Source organism: Glandiceps talaboti, chromosome 22 (assembly GCF_964340395.1).
Source record: "Glandiceps talaboti chromosome 22, keGlaTala1.1, whole genome shotgun sequence".
Taxonomy (NCBI): Eukaryota; Metazoa; Hemichordata; class Enteropneusta; family Spengelidae; genus Glandiceps; species Glandiceps talaboti.
In genome coordinates, this window is record NC_135570.1 from 11,209,173 (window position 1) to 11,227,821 (window position 18,649).

The 18,649-nt window shown below is 32.8% G+C and overlaps 1 protein-coding gene across 1 annotated transcript in view; it reads right to left on the reverse strand.

Annotated features, from left to right (window-relative positions):
- Positions 1–18,649, reverse strand: part of LOC144452534 (WD repeat and FYVE domain-containing protein 3-like) — a 69,052-nt gene that overhangs the window by 12,306 nt on the left and 38,097 nt on the right. The window contains exons 43-59 of the mRNA XM_078143634.1: positions 18,257–18,470; positions 17,606–17,664; positions 9,054–9,098; positions 7,946–8,141; positions 7,272–7,349; positions 6,674–6,895; positions 5,868–6,036; positions 5,450–5,640; positions 4,961–5,109; positions 4,556–4,673; positions 4,253–4,422; positions 3,604–3,658; positions 3,172–3,291; positions 2,353–2,470; positions 1,464–1,570; positions 764–1,009; positions 87–299 (exon numbers count right to left, since the gene is read on the reverse strand). Of these exons, the coding sequence (XP_077999760.1) occupies positions 87–299; positions 764–1,009; positions 1,464–1,570; positions 2,353–2,470; positions 3,172–3,291; positions 3,604–3,658; positions 4,253–4,422; positions 4,556–4,673; positions 4,961–5,109; positions 5,450–5,640; positions 5,868–6,036; positions 6,674–6,895; positions 7,272–7,349; positions 7,946–8,141; positions 9,054–9,098; positions 17,606–17,664; positions 18,257–18,470 (2,470 nt within the window). The remainder of the gene's footprint in view (positions 1–86; positions 300–763; positions 1,010–1,463; positions 1,571–2,352; positions 2,471–3,171; positions 3,292–3,603; positions 3,659–4,252; positions 4,423–4,555; positions 4,674–4,960; positions 5,110–5,449; positions 5,641–5,867; positions 6,037–6,673; positions 6,896–7,271; positions 7,350–7,945; positions 8,142–9,053; positions 9,099–17,605; positions 17,665–18,256; positions 18,471–18,649) is intronic.

Below are 18,649 nucleotides of genomic sequence, written 5' to 3' on the forward strand. Positions count from 1 at the left end.
CTAGACCAATCAAAGCATGGCATTGCCATGTGCTATAAAGATTCTTACACGGTCTAGTGTTTCTAGTAACATACACTGAATCCTACCTGTTTTGGAATCTGTCCAAAGTTATTGATGAAACCTATCGTTGCATTCTTCTTAAGTGGATCTTCAATACTGTAAATATCTACATTGCCTTCGTAGAAAAGATGGTGGAACACATTGATGGATTTCTCTGCTGCTGTACCATTCTGTTTATAGCCAAATATTAAATCAATCCATTCATGTAAATGTGCACTTACATAGTCACATTCCAATGCCTGCAAATCAAAAAGTAGATGAAATGTGATTATCTTGCTTGAAGTTGAAAACAAACCTGGTAACTGATGATTAGTTGTGAGTGTATAACCGTTACTTAAAGGTAATATGACAGAATCCATGATGTGTGAGTCCAAGTGTGTTATACTTAGAGTATTTGCATTACAGTTTGCAGTGTTCTCTATGACCGTACTTTCACTCGCTATGTTCATGAAAGTGCAGTAGAAAACAAAGAAAGAAGACAAATAGCCCTACGTACCCACACTGGAACTCACACTGTATGCCAATCTGGTTAATATAACATATGTTTATCCCAAAGAGCAAATTTCCATACGATTCCATGAATATCAGTTTGTCTGATTCATGCTTGTTGCCAACAGTACATCTCATAAAAGGAAGGTAATGATTGGCTAAAATGTCACTGTCCACATAAGAAATCAATGCTGATTGGCTAGCAATATCTTACCTCTCTGTGTACTCTAATGTATTCTCTTGGATCACCCTTGGCCCATGGTGGCAGCACAACATCACCTAACGTCACTCCACTCTGCTTACTGCCTAGGTCAAAGTTGTTATGGTTGGTGAGGAACTCAGGTAGGTAGAAAAACTCAGGGATGAGCTCCTTGACATCTGCCATGTTGTGTTTTGATGCAGACAACCAAGCTTCCTTGATGCTGTGAAACATTCTGTCAGCCAGGTCAAAATGACCACCCTACAAAAACAAATAGTAATTCCTGGTCAAAATGACCACCCTACAAAACCAAATGATAATGCCAGGTCAAAATGACCACCCTACAAAAACAAATGACAATGCCACACTGGTTCTATCATAACAGTGTAATGAAGTAACCCTTGAAAACTAACAAATCTATCTATCTATCTATCTGTCTGTCTGTCTGTCTGTCTGTCTGTCTCTGTCTGTCTGTCTGTCCGTCTGTCTAACATAAATGTCTTCAAAAAGCCCACTGGGGTGTGAAAGATTCTATCACATGCGGTTTTTGTACTCATTTACTGCTGCTATAATAAACCTTGACAAATCTTTGCCTATTTCAGTTAAGGAAAAAAGAACATGAAAATACAAAGTTAAAATTAGACTCGTTTATTCTTTTATTTGTTATCATTTTCGTAAGAAATTCTCATCATGAGAACAAGTCTGGTGTACAAACCTGTAGTCTGAGGAAATGCTGAGTAAATGGTTCCATTCTGACAAGATATGATGCCACTATCATGGCTGATGAGTAATGAGTACCATAGTGGTATGGAGGTGTTTCACCTGTATAGACAAAAAAAACATAGCACCAATGGTGTTAGTAGGACTGCTGTTGAGTGTGGACAATAACTGATGTAGTTTTGAAAGAGGTTGATGAATTGGTAACTAAGGACATTAGCATGCCTTGGCAAGTTGATTCACACCACACTTTATACCTAACATAGTTGGTAACTGTTACTGTCCTTGTCAGAAATGACATAGTGAAAGGCAATTGTGTCTTTGAAATGTGGAACTTTAATGCCATCGTAAAATCTAACTACTCAAGTAAATAAAAATAAAATACATAACATAAATATTTGGCTATCTTGGGGGTTACTCAGCACCACTTGCAGCTGGGGAAATGATCACCAGCAGGTGTAAGGAGTATAGGCTAACACTTGGTTGTTTCACTAGGTTTGTCCATGGTTGTTATGCACATTTGTGTTTATATTTGAATGCTTGACTCTCTACTGTTATCTTAGCAAAGGGTGCTGGTATTTGGCTGTTGTTGTGGTCTTAGTTGCTAGGCATATATGTGTCAATTTTTTAAATGTTTATCCACTTTCCTATTAATCCCTGTTGTTATCTTTGCAATTCACATCATCTCACTGTTGCTATGGGTGTGGTCTTAGTTGCTAAGCAAATGTGGGAGTTGAAACCACAAGGATTTGAAATTTGGTATATTTCAAATTTCAGTTTTGAATCTAGTTTCCTCAATAAACCTTCCTTGAACAAAACTATGGAAATTCAGTTAAATTGTACACAATTACTGTATTATGTATTTGAAGGATGAACACATCACTTACCATTTGGGTCTTCCCAATCATTAAATCGTTTTTCATAATTCTTGAGTCGGTCTCCAGTTTGAGCTCCCATTGGCTTAGACAAGTCCCTGAAAGTCTTGGGATCATTCAGATCTAATTCCTGTAAGAAAGCAATACTAGGTATTATAGAACTATCTTGAACAGCAGTAAAGAGAAAAAGAAAATGATAACTGTACATTATTGTGAATGCAAGTCACAAACACTGCAAATCTGATCAATTCAGCAATTTTTTTTCAGGTTGTTAAAAAGCAAACTGTACTTGCACCTACAGTGTGTACCTTTTGTGCTTGAGTTAAATAAAATGGCTTATGTGTATCAAAAGAGCATCACAGAGAACAGACTAATGTTAATTGGCATACAGCAACCATATATTGATGTCACAAATACAGCAACAGTTGCACCAGCGACACAATTTTTCCAGATTGCAAAACGATATGAACCTTGATTTACAAAGGAAATAACACACAGCAGTTCAAAGTTGTTTGGTTGACGATCCTCATCAGAATGACAAATTCCATAGTTACAGGCTGACCACTACAGCTAAAAACTTTAAACCAAGGTACCCATATTTTCACTTGTTTTGCATTATCACCAAATGGGTGTCCACATGTCCACCTTTGTAAATCATCTGATCTACCAAGCTGATGATCATTTATGGTAATATGAACATTGTTATATGACCTACACCCCCCCCCCCCCCTCCCCAGCTACACTCTACCCCGTCCATCCTCACTTCTCACAATCTCTTCCCAAAACCATTTAAGGTTATCTCCAATGATTTGATGTTGGACAGGATTTTACCTCTGAGTCATAATCTGCCAGTATCCATGGAAACACTTGGTACTGCATAAGATCATTGTAAGATCTACCAGCGAGTGAGTTAAGATGCATCAAATACTGGAAGTTACTCAGTTCACCACGCTACCCAACAAAGCAAAGAAAATCTATTAGTTTGAACATTCAACTTACATCTATTTTCTGGTAACCATCAAATTTCTCAACATACAATTTTTCTGTTATATACATCTCTGGTTGTATCTAGTATATAAATTTTCTTTTCTGTTCCTGGCATCACTCATATTCACCAATACACAGTATGAGAGTTTCTGCTAATGCTTGTTTCTGTTTTCACTGTGCAATGTTTGAAGCTGGTGGGCTAAAAATAAAATATGTTACCAAGCTGAAGAGTAAACTATACTCTAATTTTGCATTAATTGATAAATGTGTGCTTACCTCCCATCGCTGAGTAACGGATTTCTCTCCCATCAAACTACTGAACAGACCAGATCTACAAACCAAGCCAAAGATATCATTGATATATATACACACATATGCCAAAAACATTTGAAAAACATTCAGAAGACATCATTGCTATAAAGGGGTGCAAGCTGATATTGTACATTTTGAGTCAAATTTTGCTGCATAATCAAAAGACACTTGTAGTATTCTATGTACTGAAACATACTTAACAATCACTTGTAAGTGACTGAACTCAAACCTGATATCAAATTATAACTTAAACATGAGCCGATGATGTAATTTTTCATATTATGTAAAAAAAAATGTTGTGGAAATCCCTGCACTGAAGGGAATAAGCACTTAGGAGTCATGAATATTCATTGTGCAACCATGAATATATTATTTCTACTGCCTTCCATTAAGCAATTACCCAGAGGCACAAGCTCAACTTGATGTTTCTCTGAAAACGTAAAAAATTGTAGGTGATGTAAAATCTTGAAATGACTCTCTGGATCCCATAGTTTATGAAAATGTCTCTATTTCCTTGAGTAGTGTTCCCCTTAAAGGGTTATGTATATGTATGGTTCCTTAATATGATTGTCGTTCTTTCAACTATTACAACTGACAGGAAGTCAATTCTTACCCAGCTTCCACCTGTGCATTTCTCTTCTGCCCAGATACAGACTGACTAGCACTGTCAGTCAGACCTGTAGCTTCCGCTATCAACCTTGAATATACTTTGTTACGGATTCTTCTTGGAAACGCCAACAGGAAGTTACGTCCATCTGCAGAAAACACCTCTATAGCAATTGGCTACATGGAAAGGAAAGAGAGTTAATTTACCAGAGTTTTCTAAATACACAAAATCCATCTGAAAGCGTTTAAAAGTACTTTCTATTGAATATATAATCAAAAGACTTCTGAAGTTTTATTTCAACATTCTCACCTGAAGCAAGTACCTCCTCTTGTGTACCTCTCTGATGTCTTCATATGCAAATTTACCCACAATCCTCTTCTGTGTAGTTCTCTTTGATGTGCCTCTAGGGATAATAGGGTCTTGATGCCTGGAATGTTACAATGTAGCCATATTAATTATAGATCATGAAGTAGCAGTTATGTTACTTTGTCAATAGTGGAGATGTGGAATTGAATTTACGGGGGGGGGGGGGGGGGGGGGGGGTACACTATCATATTAAGGTGAAGGGGATATAATGTGTTACCAAACTTTTGCAAAGTATTGGCCACTTTTCCATAAAAAATCCTAAAACATACACTTTTCCTTCTAAAAATTCCAAACACATGGTATCAGCTTCTGCCATGTTAAAGAATGGTACAATGACAATAGACTTACCCTGGTGCAATCATGTCAATGTCACAAATCTCTCTTGTTGATAGCAAAGTAAACCCATCGACAATGTAGAAATGTTCTTTACAGAATAGTAACAGGCCTTCAGATGTATCCAATCCCAGTATTCTAGCACATCTAAACATATGACGAATCTGAAACAAACCAACAAACATGTGTATCAGTTTATCATATACCTACACTCAGACCTTGATGATGTTTTAATGTGAAATAACACTTCTGATATGGGATTTTAAACTTCATGATACAATTCAACTCTAGACTACCAACAGCAGAGACACAACATACACAGCAGGATCCTTTACCCAATCACATTGAAAACTGATAATGCATTTCTATTCTTTCACAGTAAAGTAGAAACAGGCATCTACTGAAAAATTACACATGGACTTGATGATTTTAATGACTTCAATTGATCATCATATAATATTGTCAATAATTTCATCCATATCGGATATGGGATTATATACTCACCTTTTCTCCCTCTTCTAATAATCTTAACACAGTCTGATTGTCTGGTTTCTCATCATCGTTACTGTTCTCTGTTTCCATGGAGATAGTGGATTCATTATCTTCATCATCTCTGTCTGATTTTTCAGATGGTGATTTAAAACTGCTTTGTCTGGACAGCAAACATGCCTGTCTTAGATCGACACTGACTGTATCTGTACAATAAAGTAAAACCAAACGAGGGCTTAAGGGGAAAAAGTATACATGTACTAAGAAAGTTTTAAAATCTACAAGTAAACACAATGGGTGACTGAATTCGTTTTTTTACATTTGTTTATTCTCTCTGTTTGAAACAAGTTCCACTCATAAATGCTTGCCTGTCACTGGTTGTATATGTATAGCATTCATATCACTATGACAATTATACTGATTTTTATCTCACCTGATTTGGCATCGTCTTCACTCACATCCATATCTTGAACACTGTCACTATCAGTAGGTGGCTGGTCATTGACCTCAGTATCTACAATGTGTTTAGATTTCTGTTTTTCCAGTCTCTGATAATAATCCTTGCTGTCATAACTAATTGCCATTCTGTACTTGGAGGGTTTCTGTCCAAGGTAAACAAACATAAACAAATAATTGTACACTTCAAACATTAAAAGAGAACACCACGCCAGAAAATAAACATATTTTCACAACTATGATTCTGGAGAATCATTTTATGATTTCATATCACATAAATTTCGCTCGATTCCCCACTTTTTCACCTTATTCTTTCCAGTGGTACACTTATGGGTCTTAGCAAATCTTCCTAACTTTATTTGCCACAATGTTCTATGTCACGTATAAAACATCTTACTGAGAGCAGTTGAACCATGACTAAGGCTCCACCTCTCCCCCAACACACAGACATGATAACAATGCATGCTTGCAACACTGTTGCATAACAAACTATTGTCCAGGAACTAAAGTAACTATGTCCACACTGTCAATAATCAAAACAACCAATCAATGACCACAAAATGTTGCATGCAAATTGTATTTATTATCATTAAATCTTGCTATTTTAAAGAGTAGCATGTTCAGTTTTTTATTGGTTTCTGTGTGGTCGTATCAAACTCAGCCAGTGAACACTAATATGAAAAGGGTTGTATTTAGTGAACACTAACATGAAACTAGCTGTACCTGTACTATTCTACTTACTAAGAACATAAATACATTTACAGTATTCAACATCTGTCTTACCCCTGAAGCAGTTTCTTTTTCAGGTTTGTGTGGATAAAGTACATAAAAGTCATCATTCTGTTCTAACTTCTTTCTCATTCTGCATGGTCCTTCTGTCATATCCAGCATCCACTTATCCAATCGTGATCCCTTGGCTGGACCCCATAGACCTCTTTCTCTGGTAAGCTCGGTTTCCGTCTGCCTCCATTCCTCATAGATGTACCGTTGCATGTACTGTTGACTCTGAAAGTAAGAAGTTGCACAAACTCATCCTTTGTCATATGCAGTCACTATTTGTATGGTGGTGGTGTACAGTAAAACACAGACAGATGCATGTGGACTGAATAAGAGACTTCTCAAAAACTGTCTTTACGTGTGAAAGAGTATGACTGTAGAGAATACCACAAACACTCCACATGCAAATATAAACTGTACCTCGATCATATCTGTCATATCAGAGAGATTATTTAAAAGCAGAAATTACAAGAATGCGATGACAACAACAATGTCATCACCCCAAAATACATGTTGCTCCATCAAAATGATCAAGTGCAAACTTTATTCTAGATTTCAATTCAGTTTCCTGGTGAAATGTACAATATTACTATATTTGCCTTACCTGAAGGTATTGTTTAAACTGTAGGTCAACCAAGTCTCTAACTATACCAGTGTGAGTAAACATCCACATATTGGCTTCCTATGAACAAAATAATCAAATCATATCAAATCAAATCACATCAAATGACTTTCAATGTCTAGTCAAGATTAGGATTAACAGTTAGGTGTGAAAAAAACAGTCGCCTTGCCGGATCTAATGAAAAAGTTGGCCCAGAACAAAAGAATAATCCTATGTAATCCTCATGGCTCCACTGATAAGATACTCTAATGGAAGAACCTGGGATTGAAACATTGGCCTTTAAATCATCATATTACATGTAGTAAACAATGGATATTAATATTTCCTGGTTTATTCATAGAAGTAACATTTCGATACTAGTACTACCCAACATGATGTCGTCGTCGTCGTCGTCGTCGTCGTCGTCGTCGTTACAAAGTCTGCTAAAAATTCTGGCATTCACAGTAATTGAGATGGTCTGGGAGTTGAGTTGTACAATTGAATGGTACATGTAAAATACTTAAGATAAATTGCTGTTAGACAAGGGTTATACAATGAACTGTGCACTATATAAATTGTTTTTACACAAGGAAATTGTTTTTACACAAGGAAATTGTTTTAAAACAAGGCTTATACACTTAGCAGTATTGTTTTTAGACGTTAGTTCATACACTGACCTGTATTGTAGATAGGCTATGTTTTGTAGCAGGTTGGTCTTTTTTACTTCTACCAGCTCTAGTTAATCTTTGTATACCACTGCTGACTTTGGACAGTTTAGACTGATTCTGTTGAGTTATATCTCTAGCTACACTTCTTTTTTCACTTGCTAGATAGTTATGCCACATCTTGGAAGCCATGTCAGACATAGCTGGCCTGTAAATACAATGACAACAATATGACATCTACAGTTGTAGAACTTCAGATATGGCAACTGAACGATAATAGCATGCTATCAATACATAGCAACACACGGCAGGACAGTTTACATGATTATCTACATATTGTAGATTATAACATTCATGATAGAGAAGACACACCAACTCAAACCTGGAAATTTTCACTAAAGATTTATTTTCACTAATTTCGCTGGAAAACAATAAAGCAAAAATGAGTAGTGGCTACAATGCCTTCTTGCACATGAGCACAATTAGAGAAAATTAGTCTTTGAGAACTTGCTGAAGACTGTAAAATCACAAAATCTTGTTGTAGTGAAAATATCTAGGTTTACAGTATGGTATAATCTTGACTAACTTATTCTCAAGGAATTTACAGCTGATTTGATCTAGCTTCCGATGAAAATGTTTACATAGATATTGATAGATTACTAGTATTGGTTTCAAAGTTAGTCTCCAAGTTTACTTCACTTGTGGAAGTGTACAGTAAATTACTTGAAGATATTATGACCTATCTCAGTTGGACACTGATAAGCAGCCAATGGATTTGCCTGAATGATCTCAGGTCTATGGTTTCAGTTGAACGTCAACAATGTCTGTCACTATTGTAGAAAACCAATTCTAGTAATCTATGGACATCTCAAACATTTTGGTTCACGCTAGATCAAATCATTCGCAACACACATTTTATAACACTAGCAGAATTCAGTTGCTGGGGTGTTTTTTTTTGCAAGCGTCACCACACTAAAGCTGTGTTCACCTACGCCTCCGTGTGAGACCACATTCAACAAAATATTAGAGACATCAACAAACGAAAACTAATATACTACATTTGTAGCTGTCTTAGCCAAAACTAAACGGCAATACAGTCAGTTGTAGATGGTGTACTAACCTTGCTATGTTGAGATCTACTGTATGAACCTGTCTGGCAGGAGACCTACACATAACATATGTTATGTGAAAATGATCATAGAAGAAGATAGAATGAAAGAATGAATGAATGAATGAATGAAATGCAATGTTAAGGATACCCTGACAATGTATTTACATCCAAGTTACAGAGAGAGTAAATAGAACCATGATATGTATATTTTATTGCTGATAAGCAGACATGTACTATGTAATACCCTTATATAATACACCTATATATATATTGAAGGATAGATCAGAATTTTATTACTGATAAGCAGACATGTACTATGTAATACCCTTATATAATACACCTGTATATATTGAAGGATAGATCAGAATTTTATTACTGATAAGCAGACATGTACTATGTAATACCCTTATATAATACACCTATATATATTGAAGGATAGATCAGAATTTTATTACTGATAAGCAGACATGTACTATGTAATACCCTTATATAATACACCTGTATATATTGAAGGATAGACCAGAATTTTATTACTGATAAGCAGACATGTACTATGTAATACCCTTATATAATACACCTGTATATATTGAAGGATAGACCAGAATTTTATTACTGATAAGCAGACATGTACTATGTAATACCCTTATATAATACACCTATATATATATTGAAGGATAGATCAGAAGTTTATTGCTGATAAGCAGACATGTACTATGTAATACCCTTATATAATACACCTATATATATTGAAGGATAGATCAGAATTTTATTGCTGATAAGCAGACATGTACTATGTAATACCCTTATATAATACACCTATATATATTGAAGGATAGATCAGAATTTTATTACTGATAAGCAGACATGTACTATGTAATACCCTTATATAATACACCTATATATATATTGAAGGATAGATCAGAAGTTTATTACTGATAAGCAGACATGTACTATGTAATACCCTTATATAATACACCTATATATATATTGAAGGATAGATCAGAATTTTATTGCTGATAAGCAGACATGTACTATGTAATACCCTTATATAATACACCTGTATATATTGAAGGATAGATCAGAATTTTATTGCTGATAAGCAGACATGTACTATGTAATACCCTTATATAATACACCTATATATATTGAAGGATATACCAGAATTTTATTACTGATAAGCAGACATGTACTATGTAATACCCTTATATAATACACCTATATATATATTGAAGGTTAGATCAGAATTTTATTACTGATAAGCAGACATGTACTATGTAATACCCTTATATAATACACCTATATATATATTGAAGGATAGATCAGAATTTTATTGCTGATAAGCAGACATGTACTATGTAATACCCTTATATAATACACCTATATATATTGAAGGATAGACCAGAATTTTATTACTGATAAGCAGACATGTACTATGTAATACCCTTATATAATACACCTATATATATTGAAGGATATACCAGAATTTTATTACTGATAAGCAGACATGTACTATGTAATACCCTTATATAATACACCTATATATATTGAAGGATAGACCAGAATTTTATTGCTGATAAGCAGACATGTACTATGTAATACCCTTATATAATACACCTATATATATATATTGAAGGATAGATCAGAATTTTATTGCTGATAAGCAGACATGTACTATGTAATACCCTTATATAATACACCTATATATATATTGAAGGATAGATCAGAATTTTATTGCTGATAAGCAGACATGTACTATGTAATACCCTTATATAATACACCTATATATATATTGAAGGATAGACCAGAATTTTATTGCTGATAAGCAGACATGTACTATGTAATACCCTTATATAATACACCTATATATATTGAAGGATAGATCAGAATTTTATTGCTGATAAGCAGACATGTACTATGTAATACCCTTATATAATACACCTAGTATATATATTGAAGGATAGACCAGAATTTTATTGCTGATAAGCAGACATGTACTATGTAATACCCTTATATAATACACCTAGTATATATATTGAAGGATAGACCAGAATTTTATTGCTGATAAGCAGACATGTACTATGTAATACCCTTATATAATACACCTATATATATTGAAGGATATACCAGAATTTTATTACTGATAAGCAGACATGTACTATGTAATACCCTTATATAATACACCTATATATATTGAAGGATAGACCAGAATTTTATTACTGATAAGCAGACATGTACTATGTAATACCCTTATATAATACACCTATATATATTGAAGGATAGACCAGAATTTTATTACTGATAAGCAGACATGTACTATGTAATACCCTTATATAATACACCTATATATATATTGAAGGATAGACCAGAATTTTATTGCTGATAAGCAGACATGTACTATGTAATACCCTTATATAATACACCTATATATATATTGAAGGACAGACCAGAATTTTATTGCTGATAAGCAGACATGTACTATGTAATACCCTTATATAATACACCTATATATATATTGAAGGATAGACCAGAATTTTATTGCTGATAAGCAGACATGTACTATGTAATACCCTTATATAATACACCTATATATATATTGAAGGATAGACCAGAATTTTATTGCTGATAAGCAGACATGTACTATGTAATACCCTTATATAATACACCTGTATATATATTGAAGGATAGACCAGAATTTTATTACTGATAAGCAGACATGTACTATGTAATACCCTTATATAATACACCTATATATATTGAAGGATAGACCAGAATTTTATTACTGATAAGCAGACATGTACTATGTAATACCCTTATATAATACACCTGTATATATTGAAGGATAGATCAGAATTTTATTGTTGATAAGCAGACATGTACTATGTAATACCCTTATATAATACACCTATATATATTGAAGGATAGATCAGAATTTTATTACTGATAAGCAGACATGTACTATGTAATACCCTTATATAATACACCTATATATATATTGAAGGATAGACCAGAATTTTATTACTGATAAGCAGACATGTACTATGTAATACCCTTATATAATACACCTATATATATATTGAAGGATAGACCAGAATTTTATTACTGATAAGCAGACATGTACTATGTAATACCCTTATATAATACACCTATATATATTGAAGGATAGATCAGAATTTTATTACTGATAAGCAGACATGTACTATGTAATACCCTTATATAATACACCTATATATATATTGAAGGATAGATCAGAATTTTATTGCTGATAAGCAGACATGTACTATGTAATACCCTTATATAATACACCTATATATATATTGAAGGATAGACCAGAATTTTATTACTGATAAGCAGACATGTACTATGTAATACCCTTATATAATACACCTATATATATTGAAGGATAGATCAGAATTTTATTACTGATAAGCAGACATGTACTATGTAATACCCTTATATAATACACCTATATATATTGAAGGATAGATCAGAATTTTATTACTGATAAGCAGACATGTACTATGTAATACCCTTATATAATACACCTATATTTATTGAAGGATAAACCAGAATTTTATTACCGATAAGCAGACATGTACTATGTAATACCCTTATATAATACACCTATATTTATTGAAGGATAGACCAGAATTTTATTGCTGATAAGCAGACATGTACTATGTAATACCCTTATATAATACACCTATATATATTGAAGGATAGATCAGAATTTTATTACTGATAAGCAGACATGTACTATGTAATACCCTTATATAATACACCTATATATATTGAAGGATAGACCAGAATTTTATTGCTGATAAGCAGACATGTACTATGTAATACCCTTATATAATACACCTATATATATATTGAAGGATAGACCAGAATTTTATTACTGATAAGCAGACATGTACTATGTAATACCCTTATATAATACACCTATATATATATTGAAGGATAGACCAGAATTTTATTACTGATAAGCAGACATGTACTATGTAATACCCTTATATAATACACCTATATATATATTGAAGGATAGACCAGAATTTTATTGCTGATAAGCAGACATGTACTATGTAATACCCTTATATAATACACCTATATATATATTGAAGGATAGACCAGAATTTTATTGCTGATAAGCAGACATGTACTATGTAATATCCTTATATAATACACCTATATATATTGAAGGATAGATCAGAATTATATTGCTGATAAGCAGACATGTACTATGTAATACCCTTATATAATACACCTATATATATTGAAGGATAGATCAGAATTTTATTACTGATAAGCAGACATGTACTATGTAATACCCTTATATAATACACCTATATATATTGAAGGATAGACCAGAATTTTATTGCTGATAAGCAGACATGTACTATGTAATATCCTTATATAATACACCTATATATATTGAAGGATAGATCAGAATTTTATTGCTGATAAGCAGACATGTACTATGTAATACCCTTATATAATACACCTATATATATTGAAGGATAGATCAGAATTTTATTACTGATAAGCAGACATGTACTATGTAATACCCTTATATAATACACCTATATATATTGAAGGATAGATCAGAATTTTATTACTGATAAGCAGACATGTACTATGTAATACCCTTATATAATACACCTATATATATTGAAGGATAGACCAGAATTTTATTGCTGATAAGCAGACATGTACTATGTAATACCCTTATATAATACACCTATATATATTGAAGGATAGATCAGAATTTTATTGCTGATAAGCAGACATGTACTATGTAATACCCTTATATAATACACCTATATATATTGAAGGATAGACCAGAAGTTTATTACTGATAAGCAGACATGTACTATGTAATACCCTTATATAATACACCTATATATATATTGAAGAATAGACCAGAATTTTATTGCTGATAAGCAGACATGTACTATGTAATACCCTTATATAATACACCTATATATATTGAAGGATAGATCAGAATTTTATTGCTGATAAGCAGACATGTACTATGTAATACCCTTATATAATACACCTATATATATATTGAAGGATAGACCAGAATTTTATTGCTGATAAGCAGACATGTACTATGTAATACCCTTATATAATACACCTATATATATATTGAAGGATAGACCAGAATTTTATTGCTGATAAGCAGACATGTACTATGTAATACCCTTATATAATACACCTGTATATATATTGAAGGATAGACCAGAATTTTATTACTGATAAGCAGACATGTACTATGTAATACCCTTATATAATACACCTATATATATTGAAGGATAGACCAGAATTTTATTACTGATAAGCAGACATGTACTATGTAATACCCTTATATAATACACCTATATATATATTGAAGGATAGACCAGCATTTTATTACTGATAAGCAGACATGTACTATGTAATACCCTTATATAATACACCTATATATATTGAAGGATAGATCAGAATTTTATTACTGATAAGCAGACATGTACTATGTAATACCCTTATATAATACACCTATATATATATTGAAGGATAGATCAGAATTTTATTGCTGATAAGCAGACATGTACTATGTAATACCCTTATATAATACACCTATATATATATTGAAGGATAGACCAGAATTTTATTACTGATAAGCAGACATGTACTATGTAATACCCTTATATAATACACCTATATATATTGAAGGATAGATCAGAATTTTATTACTGATAAGCAGACATGTACTATGTAATACCCTTATATAATACACCTATATATATTGAAGGATAGATCAGAATTTTATTACTGATAAGCAGACATGTACTATGTAATACCCTTATATAATACACCTATATTTATTGAAGGATAAACCAGAATTTTATTACCGATAAGCAGACATGTACTATGTAATACCCTTATATAATACACCTATATTTATTGAAGGATAGACCAGAATTTTATTGCTGATAAGCAGACATGTACTATGTAATACCCTTATATAATACACCTATATATATTGAAGGATAGATCAGAATTTTATTACTGATAAGCAGACATGTACTATGTAATACCCTTATATAATACACCTATATATATATTGAAGGATAGACCAGAATTTTATTACTGATAAGCAGACATGTACTATGTAATACCCTTATATAATACACCTATATATATATTGAAGGATAGACCAGAATTTTATTACTGATAAGCAGACATGTACTATGTAATACCCTTATATAATACACCTATATATATATTGAAGGATAGACCAGAATTTTATTGCTGATAAGCAGACATGTACTATGTAATACCCTTATATAATACACCTATATATATATTGAAGGATAGACCAGAATTTTATTGCTGATAAGCAGACATGTACTATGTAATATCCTTATATAATACACCTATATATATTGAAGGATAGATCAGAATTTTATTGCTGATAAGCAGACATGTACTATGTAATACCCTTATATAATACACCTATATATATTGAAGGATAGATCAGAATTTTATTACTGATAAGCAGACATGTACTATGTAATACCCTTATATAATACACCTATATATATTGAAGGATAGATCAGAATTTTATTACTGATAAGCAGACATGTACTATGTAATACCCTTATATAATACACCTATATATATTGAAGGATAGACCAGAATTTTATTGCTGATAAGCAGACATGTACTATGTAATACCCTTATATAATACACCTATATATATTGAAGGATAGATCAGAATTTTATTGCTGATAAGCAGACATGTACTATGTAATACCCTTATATAATACACCTATATATATTGAAGGATAGACCAGAAGTTTATTACTGATAAGCAGACATGTACTATGTAATACCCTTATATAATACACCTATATATATATTGAAGAATAGACCAGAATTTTATTGCTGATAAGCAGACATGTACTATGTAATACCCTTATATAATACACCTATATATATTGAAGGATAGATCAGAATTTTATTACTGATAAGCAGACATGTACTATGTAATACCCTTATATAATACACCTATATATATTGAAGGATAGATCAGAATTTTATTACTGATAAGCAGACATGTACTATGTAATACCCTTATATAATACACCTATATATATTGAAGGATAGACCAGAATTTTATTGCTGATAAGCAGACATGTACTATGTAATACCCTTATATAATACACCTATATATATTGAAGGATAGACCAGAATTTTATTGCTGATAAGCAGACATGTACTATGTAATACCCTTATATAATACACCTGTATATATTGAAGGATAGATCAGAATTTTATTACTGATAAGCAGACATGTACTATGTAATACCCTTATATAATACACCTATATATATTGAAGGATAGATCAGAATTTTATTGCTGATAAGCAGACATGTACTATGTAATACCCTTATATAATACACCTATATATATTGAAGGATAGACCAGAATTTTATTACTGATAAGCAGACATGTACTATGTAATACCCTTATATAATACACCTGTATATATTGAAGGATAGATCAGAATTTTATTACTGATAAGCAGACATGTACTATGTAATACCCTTATATAATACACCTATATATATATTGAAGGATAGATCAGAATTTTATTACTGATAAGCAGACATGTACTATGTAATACCCTTATATAATACACCTATATATATTGAAGGATAGATCAGAATTTTATTACTGATAAGCAGACATGTACTATGTAATACCCTTATATAATACACCTATATATATTGAAGGATAGATCAGAATTTTATTACTGATAAGCAGACATGTACTATGTAATACCCTTATATAATACACCTATATATATTGAAGGATAAACCAGAATTTTATTGCTGATAAGCAGACATGTAGTAATATGACTACTAAAAGTGGTGATAACGGGGAAATTACATGATTACATGAACCGAAATTTGTTTCATTCAGAAGAACATTCATATAAGTAGGATATAGGATGGTATGTAGATAATGTGTATGGATGTTTGTGAGTATACTATAGGTACCATTATATCACAGTGCTAATAGCATACTAAGGTCCTATCCTACTAAGGTACCACCCTGCATCAGCAGGGTACAATCACAGTAGGATCACATTCTACTCAGTTATCACTATACTAGTACTAGTACATAAGACCACCCCTACCACCACCCCCACCACCCGGGTACAACCACACTAGGCTCCCATCCTACTAGGTTACCACTGTGTAGTGTACTAGATAACCACCTTACTACGGAACCATCCTGGCAATGTGACCCATAGCAAAGATACCCTAAAAAGGCACAAGATCAACTTGATGTTTCTCTGAAATCGCAAGTAATTGTACCTGATGTAAAATCATACAGTGTCTCTCAAGAACCCACGGTGTATGAAAAATCTCTATTTCCTGGAGTGGCAATCCCCTTCAACAAAATATCCAAATAGATCCGACTGATGATATCAATGTAAGATTGTATTTATTGGCTGGAATCCACCACAGACAAGATTGTTAAGGTCAAAGTAAACATGACATCAGACTTACCCATGGTTACTCAATGGCATACTTTGTGGCAATGTGACTTTAAAGATATCTTCAATAGCCTGAAAAATAACAATTTTATCACATGTCAAACATACTTAATATGAAAGTTTGTTTTACAGTCATCAATACAAAATCATAAACTTGGAGGACCAGTTATGATTTGGATTCAAATTTAAGTCTAAAAATTAGTTATCTAGCATAGATATAGAAAGTGTTGGTCCAGAATGATCCAATAAAAGTCTGGCTCTGGATCCACTGACAACTTAAAAACAACGGTGCCCATACTTAATTCTAAGTTTCTCATATTTTGAAAATGACTTGTTTGACATAACAACTTGTAGAGTATACCTTGAACCATATTGAATCACCAGTGGGTATTATACATGTATAGCTGTACACATAATATGGTACACCAAATCCAATCAAACTTATTTTAGGGTCCGCACCCAAAAATCAGCACCTTCAATGGTGATCCCGATCTTACAATCTTACTGTTGTCTGATAAAACATACTTCTAATTACCATGCACAATGTCGAATTATTGGTTTTAATAATTTTAAGTGAATATATTTATGGTTGTGTTGTCAAAAAAAAATGATGCTCCAGTTACCGCTAGTGTAGGTTTAAAGTACTGAATATTTAAATACTTACAGCTTTTTTACAAGTGATAAGTTCATCCCACACTCGTTTGGCAGCATTCTTGACCAGCATCTGTCCCTCCTGACATGAACTATTTTCACTTGTAGCAGGAGTTGTTGACACTGTTGAAGTGTCCTGTTCATCTTCTCCTACATCAACATGCCACAGTGTGGTTCTACTGCTACCAGAGTCAGATGCTGATGATGCCAATGAGCCTACACTCAAGCTACAACAATAAAAATATTGATAAGTTTATTAGTCGATACTGTAGTCTAGAGGCTATCCATTGGTTTTGAATCTTAAAAGGGGAATAATTATTCATGGTTGAACAATGAATATTCATGACTCCTAAGTGCTTATTCCAAACTTTTCTTTGCTAGGGCCATTGCATCATGGGAGTCATGG